The 7,894-nt window shown below is 40.4% G+C and overlaps 1 protein-coding gene across 1 annotated transcript in view; it reads right to left on the bottom strand.

Moving 5' to 3' along the window:
- The window catches only part of Zdhhc15 (zinc finger DHHC-type palmitoyltransferase 15), a 126,438-nt gene that overhangs the window by 49,690 nt on the left and 68,854 nt on the right, over nucleotides 1-7,894 (bottom strand). Inside the window, exons 8-9 of the mRNA XM_048335959.1 lie at nucleotides 2,194-2,326; nucleotides 607-733 (exon numbers count right to left, since the gene is read on the bottom strand). Coding sequence (XP_048191916.1) covers nucleotides 607-733; nucleotides 2,194-2,326 — 260 coding nt within the window. The remainder of the gene's footprint in view (nucleotides 1-606; nucleotides 734-2,193; nucleotides 2,327-7,894) is intronic.

The following is a 7,894-nucleotide window of genomic DNA, read 5'->3' as shown; positions in this document are numbered from 1 at the left end:
CAAGAGGTTTTTTTTACACATATTAGGAGGAAAATTAATAAAAAGTTTACCTTGCCTTAAACAAAGCATGGTAATATTGGGGCTGGGATATAGTTCAGTGGCAAAGTGCTTGCCTAGCTAGTGCAACATCCTGGGTTTGATCCCCAGTACCAAAAAAGAAAAGACAAAAAAATACAGTTAAAAAAATAATAACATCAAAGGATAATTTGGGGCTGGGAATTTGGCCTAGTGGTAAAGTGGTCACCTTGTACACATGAAGCCCTGGGTTTGATTCCTCAGCACCACATATAGAAAGAGCTGGAAGTGGCGCTGTGGCTCAAGTGGTAGAGTGCTAGCCTTGAGCAAAGAGAAGCCAGGGCCAGTGCTCAGGCCCTGAGTTCAAGCCCCAGGACTGGCAAGAAAAAAAAAACCCATGGTAATATCTGTCTTATCATACTCTTGTTTTATGATTTGTCTTTACAAACCTAGAAATGAAACACTTAGAGTATCATACAGTAATGTATATTGTATACTGTAATATATACTGCATACAGTAATAAAAACTTGAATATGCTGCTTTAAGGCATGGTCCAGAATCAACTTCTTATAGTGGTAATAATTACCTACCTGGACCCAATAGGTATTAACCAGAATTTCTTATTATCTCCAAACACCTGCTGGATATTCTTGATGAAGCCAAGGTTGAATCCATTTTTCTCTGGGCCACTTGTAAACACTGGAGTGCAGAAGGCCTCTAGAACAGGGTAGTGGAATTGAAGGAAAGAGGAAGAAAGATATAAAAAGAAACAACAAATTTTTTTTATAGTTTTGATTTTATACTTCTCTGTGACTATGACTCGGTTTGTATAATTTTGCTGTGCTTGCAGAGGCTCCTTATTCTTAGTCATTGCGAAATTAGCAAAAAATCACCCGCTTCACTTAATAAATATTAAGCTTGTTATCTTGTTATATAATATAAAGAACTGGTACTTGGAATTTTAAAACGAACTGATACTTGGAATTTTAAAACGGCAGGGGAAACCCATGATGGTAGAAATAATTAAGCAGCCATAGGGGCAGAATGTATTTGTGCTGCTGGATTTAAGGAATGAAGGAACAGATTTAACAGCACTTTATTTGAATCTAAGTGGTAACAACAGCCAAATGGTCCCTATCTGTAGAGCTGGGACCAAAGTAATGACACATAAAGAGATTGTAATGACATTGATTTGGTTTTGAAACATTGCTGAAATGAAGATGTTCCCACTGAAGTCCACAATGTAAGAAACCAACCTTTTCTTCAGATAAAATATCAATAGGTAGACTATAATCACCTCAAGCACTATAAGGAAGTGGACCATATTAGTACATATTATTTTCAGACACATAGTTATCCCATTAAGCAAACACTTTAACTGTTGAGCTCTGGCTGAATCTGTCCATTCCCATTGGTCCTTTGTTTTCAGACCCTGTTATCATGAAGCTTTTAGTACTTGTCTACTTTGTAGCTGATCTCTTAGCCAAATGCTCATTTACCATCCTAAGAACTAAGTGCTACATTTATATTTGATTTAGAAAATGGGTGCAAATACTTACTTCACTGTTAGTATTATTAGCCAGTAAATTTTCCCAATGCAATGGCTTTTGCACTAAACTTTCCCCAATCTTTCCTACTTACACATTCAAATTTGAATATTTTTCCTCCTTCCTTGTGTGCATAGATCGTGCCAAGATTTATTTGACCATAGGAGAAAAACATTAATGCACTAGACTTCACAATAAATATAGTTTTCCATAGAATAATAGGCCTAAGCTGGGTGCTGATGGCTTACACCTGTAATCCTAGCTACTCAGGAGGCTGAGATCTGAGGATGGAGGTTTGAAGCCAGCCTTGGCAGGAAATTCCCCACAAGATTCTTATCTCCAATTAACCACTCAAATACTGAAGTAGAACTTCTTGTTCCTAGTAATAATATTCAGTTTTTTTTTTTTTTTTTTTTTTTTTTTGCCAGTCCTGGGGCTTGGACTCAGGGCCTGAGCACTGTCCCTGGCCTCTTTTTGCTCAAGGCTAGCACTCTGCCACTTGAGCCACAGCGACACTTCTGGCCATTTTCTGTATATGTGGTGCTGGGGAATTGAACCCAGGGCCTCATGTATACGAGGTAAGCACTCTTGCCACTAGGCCATATCCCCAGCCATAATATTCAGTCTTACCTAAGGTAGTTTTGTTTCTGCTGACAAGCCAACAATGGTAACCAAAGAGAATTACAAGGCTGACAAAAAACATACAGGCCACAAAGAGGAGAAAAAGGACATGGAACTTAGAGCGAAGACTGGGCAATTCCCCCTAGAAATGAAAGAACAAAATGAAAGATTAAAGCGAGAAAGCTTATCGGGTTTGTTGTCATAGTTCACTCACTGAGGGTGACAACCCTACATTTAAAGACAAACAAACAAACAAACTCTTCTCAAGAAATAACCAAGCCAAATCACTCAAAGCAATAATCCAGAAACAGTCTTGAGGAATACTGGTAGGAGAATACTATTACTATGTTTCTAAAATAATTCATAACCACTGTGAGGAGATCTATGACCCAGTATAGGAGGTATGTATTACTATTTTTGTATATATAAGGCAAAGATCAATCTTCTACTGATGTATACCAATTGTTTCAGTTAATATTGAGAGGAATGAAATAATACAACACAACAATTGTAAGGTCCTTCCCTGGAAGGCTCCATGTAGATGCCCCCACCTCATTAAGTCTCCACCCAGTTATCTGGGTAACCAGCAGACCTGGAAGCAGTTACCTCCCTTTTCCCTGAGGTCACATACTAATCCACCAGCCCCTACCCCTGCCCCTAGATAAGGCAGGGCTGGGTGGGGGTCGGCCCTTTCTCTCCCTTCTCTCCGGCCATGGATCATCTTGGCCACAGGCCAGAAGTTCGTTAATAAACTTTCTCTCCTATCTGAATACCGCGTGGCATTCTCCTTTACCGGCCACCTACTTTAAAAAACCTAACAACAATAATACAACAATCTGAGTTCTTTCTTCCCAAAGAGCTAAAACTGAAAAACAGCTGAACCATAATGGACAATAAGACATTGGCAGAGTTTGTAAGATCACTGGGTTTGGGGTCCATCTTATGTTCAAATTCTCACTTTAAAATGTGTAAGTTAGATTGTCTGGGGTAAATCACTTAACTACTATGTGCCTCTCAACATTTTCATCATTGAAAGTGATTCTAGCTTTGCCTATTTCACAGGGTAATGGTGAAATCAGATGAAATAATGAATCTGAAAGTACCATCCAACATTGTCTACACTATACACTAGGGGTTGTGTTCTCAGAAACACATCTTACCTCCTTCATACATAGCTTTTTAAGCACATGGTAGTATATACTGGTTATTTTAAGGAGAGATTCCATTTACATCGACTGAAGGGGGGAATGAAGAGTTAAAGTAAACCTCATTTTCAGGCAGCCCCCATTTTGTTGTCTGTTTAAACTATGAGCAAACCCAGGGCAAGCTTATTAGGGCCCAGCAGGTCAAGAACTCTAACTGCCTGGGAATGCTTAACTCTAACCGCCCCTAGAATGCCTCGAACCCTGAGCCAATCAGATTTGTACCCGTAATCTTGCTTGCTTAAACACCTGATTGCTGTAACTTTATTTTTTGTCTTGCTTGAACACCTGATTGCTGTAACTTTGTTTTTTGCCTTTCTAAGCCCTGTGCAATCGCAGCTTGGGGCTTCCTCCTAACTTCCGCTGTGTCGGTGGGTAGGATGAGGCCCGGGCCGCGGCCCGCTTGAATAAAGCCTTGCATTTCAGAACATCTGAGAATTGGTGGCCTTCTTGGTGGTCTCACGACTTGGCATAACAGGACAAAGTCATCCCTAAAGTTCTTTCAGGTTGGAGAGACTGTTCTAAATGCCCTTTTCATTATGAAGACAACCCAAGACAGGTTTCCTCATCTCCCATGTGTCATGCATGAGCTTAGCTATTTTGGAAGAAAAACTATGAGGGAATAGGGAAACAGACAAGGTTATGTTTCCTTGTGGCATAGTTTGTGAAAGCTGGTACATTTCTGCTGACTCATTCATATTCAAGAGTGACAAAAAGCACACAGCACCTGGCTTGCATTGTAGTATTTGATTATTGGCTGATTATGGGGGCTAAAGGAAAATTGTGCGGAATGCAATATTGTTGACTTTGTTATGAGGGTAAAAGGTGATTCATAGACAGTAGCCTACTATGTTAAGGACCAAGAAAAGTCTGTAGTAAAGATCAAGGCTGAAACTTCCTTTGTGGTTGGACGTAGCAGATTTTCACATTTAGAGAATAGATCCACATGTGGATAGAATACCAAACAGGTCATGGAAACAGGAACAATAGATAATACATCTTGTGCTGTGGAAGGGGCCAAAGAAGAGATGGTATGATGTATAACAATGGGGAATATTTCTTATGTGAAGAAAATTTGTGAAAACTTTATCATTTGTCTTTATAGTTTTCTTTGTGTCTCTGAATGTAAGATTTTGATATCTACTATGTAATTTCAAATTCTTAACTTTAGTAAATATCTGAATTAAGAAATAGAAATCTCTTCACTATTAGGAATAAAAGCCTTAATTTACAATTAAAACGTTCTCAGCTATTTTGTTTCTCATTGTTGTATTCTTCTAGTTTTCTCCAGTATCATAATTTATATTCAGACCACAGGACTCATGATCTTTCCCTACTTCTTTACCTTTTCAACTAAGAAGAGATATTCCTGTTATACAGGCTCTTGTTTAACATATAGAACACTAACTAATAGCTCTGCCCACATTTGTCTTTTGCTGGTAAATTCAGTTTGGACAGCCCTCATCACGGATATGTTAGGAATTGTACTGGAGTTGTTGGAAAGACATCTGAAGTCCATTGGCATAAAATTTAAAAAGAGCATGTTTACTTTCTGCTTGACCCTATACATATACATAAATGGAAAATCTGTCTTAACTTTTTTTGGAAACAGATGAGAGATGATCGATATTACCCAAGTCCCAGAAAGATGGAAGCAAATTATTTGAGATGTCATCAAAACAATTAGTCACATTTTAAAAGGTAAAGCACCTTCAACATCTGCTCCATTTGATTGTGGCAATGAGAAAATGAAACAACAGAGCCAGAATCACACCCTGGTTCTCCCACCCACCTCTCAACCCATTGTTTGCCATGCAAAGTTCAGAAAAGACTTCATTTCATTTTGGCCTTATGTGAAAGTGAGTTCTTGTATCTTTCTATCTGTAATATGGAGGTCAGATCTGGCCAGCGCCATCATTGGCTGTTGAGGGGTGTCAGATTTACTCCATCTCAGATTAGTTAAAGAGAGCAGAAACCGACTCCATCTTCACTAAATCTCCCCTGCCCTATCCAGGGAAGTTCCCCTTCACTGTGATAAGGTTGTGTAAACTGCTTGATCACCTGAGTAGTGGAAGGTTCAAGGTTAAACCTGTGCCCTCCCATGAGTAGGTGTATTCACCTGCATCGTGTGAGCCCTGCCAAATCTGTGCACCAAGTCTAACTAGAATGATAGGTTGGTTCAAACAGTTGTTATAAAGCAGATTGTAACTCCATTGGCCACCTGCGTGTGACCTGGCATGCTCTGTAAGTGTTGTAACCTCATTGGCCACCTGCCTGTGGCAAGCTTAACCATGTGGTATTTGCCTTTATAACCCAACCCCGAGCATGGCCCCGGGTGCGTGGTCCCAGCTCCTGAGTCTGGGCTGCGGCCCTGGCTGGCCAGCCTGCTTTTTACTGTTGTGGTTCCAGCCCCCGAGTCTGGGCCCTGACCCTGGCCAGTCAGTATACTTTTTACTTCCCCAATGAGTCCATCTTTTTACTTGAAACTGTATCTGAGTGGTGGACTCTTGGAGGGATGGGGGAATCCCCCCCTTGGACCCCCTTACATTGTGGTCCTCTCCTTTGGGGGGGACCCCATTATACTATCCAATAGAAAATTGGTAACTCTCTTCCGAACATAGAAAATATTTTCTAATAGGAGAGTGCTTTGTTAGCCACTTTTTCATAGAAAATAGGAGTTTAGAATTCATTTCAACATTTTTCAAATACGTAACTAGGAATAGTAGATTACTAAAATCCTCAACCACAAAAATACATTTTAAAGAGCCAACAGGATGCATTAGGTTCTTTGAGGGCCTTGGAAACATTGGCATACATAATGGAAACATTTAACTAGAATGTTTAAATAGAAGTTTCTTAAGTCTCAGAGTATTCATAGAAAACTTATTTTTAGTGCCTTTCCTTTGGGTGGTTTTCAGTATTAATTATTGCATTTCAAAACGTTAAGAGGCTATTGAAGGAGGGAATGAGTTAAAAGTAAACCCCATTTTCAGGCAGCCCCTGTTTTGTTGTCTGAGCAAACCCAGGGCAAGCTTATTAGGGCCCAGCAGGTCAAGAACTCTAACTGCCTGGGAATGCTTAATTCTAACCACCCCTAGAATGCCTCGAACCCTGAGCTAATCAGATTTGTACCCGTAATCTTGCTTGCTTAAACACCTGATTGCTGTAACTTTATTTTTTGTCTTGCTTGAACACCTGATTGCTGTAACTTTGTTTTTTGCCTTTCTAAGCCCTGTGCAATCGCAGCTTGGGGCTTCCTCCTAACTTCCGCTGTGTCGGTGGGTAGGACAAGGCCCAGGCCACGGCCCCGCTTGAATAAAGTCTTGCCTTGCTATTGCGTTTCGGAATGTCTGAGTCTCGGTGGGTCTTCTTGGTGGTGGTTTCGTGACTTGGTATAACATTTGGGGTTTCGTCTGGGATAGCCCCAGAGACCCCCGAGACCCCAGACTCTGAAAGTAAGAAAACAGCCCTGTTCATTTGTCTTGTAATGTGTCTGTTTGTCTGTTTTGCTTTTGCTTATTTCTTGAAGGGGTTGTCAAAGCAGACGCGCTTACTTGGCAATCCTGGGGAGACTGGGGAATGCCCCAGACTTTCTACCCTTGAAGGGGGACCCCTGGAGCTCCGCCTTCAACATCTCCAACTCGTAGCTTTTCTTGTTCTTGTTCTTGCCTGTGTGTTTTCCTCCTTTTGTATTGTTATAATTGTTTTGTTTTTTTTGTAGCCTTTTGGACTGAACATCTGATCAGAGCTATGGGTAACGTTCTATCATGGGAACCTCCATCTAGCCCCCTAGACTTGAGTATGATGCAAAATTAAGTTTAAGTTTAAATTCAAATGGTCATCAAGTTCGGGCATTACCAAATGTTTTAAAAGAACAGGAACTATAGTTAAAAAATTGTTTAATTAAAAAAAATCACAGCTAAGTGTCAGAAATTTGGATGTAAAGTATTATCACTGTTAAAAAAATGCTTGGGTTTCTCAGTTCAAAGACCAATAGGAAAGGACAGGAAAAACCTGGGATGGGCCCGTGTGCCTACCCACAGGAGTGAGGGGTGATCTGGCAAAGGTGCAGCTTAGCCAGTCCACGTGGTGGCACAGGCCCTGGAGGGAATCCACGTGATGGGACAGCCATAAGGACGTGTCTATTCATGGTGGAAGAGGACAAGCCAGCACCAAGACAGTTCATCAAGCTCTGAGGAGTAGGATGGAGATAGGCTGTTCAGTAGGACAGGCCAATGGAGGCCTCTCTTTTGTCTCTTTTGTTTTCAGGTGAACTTTGGAAACCTTGTGGTAAAAATGACTGATTTGGCTGGAATTTCTAAAACTGCCCCTTGAGAGGTACTAAGAATTGGAAAAGTTTTTTAAATGGTTAGAAAGTTTATTTGATGTGATTTGATTCCTGTGCTAATTTTGTAATTTGGAAACTAATGGGGATAGGAGTAAACTCTCATTAACTCTATGTATGTAGGAAGAAATGGGCCAATGTTTCTCACTAACTTATTGGAAAG

This window comes from Perognathus longimembris, chromosome 28 (genome assembly GCF_023159225.1).
Source record: "Perognathus longimembris pacificus isolate PPM17 chromosome 28, ASM2315922v1, whole genome shotgun sequence".
NCBI classification, from domain to species: Eukaryota; Metazoa; Chordata; class Mammalia; order Rodentia; family Heteromyidae; genus Perognathus; species Perognathus longimembris.
Note: the sequence above shows the minus strand (reverse complement) of the source record. Positions and strands in the feature narration are given on the sequence as shown.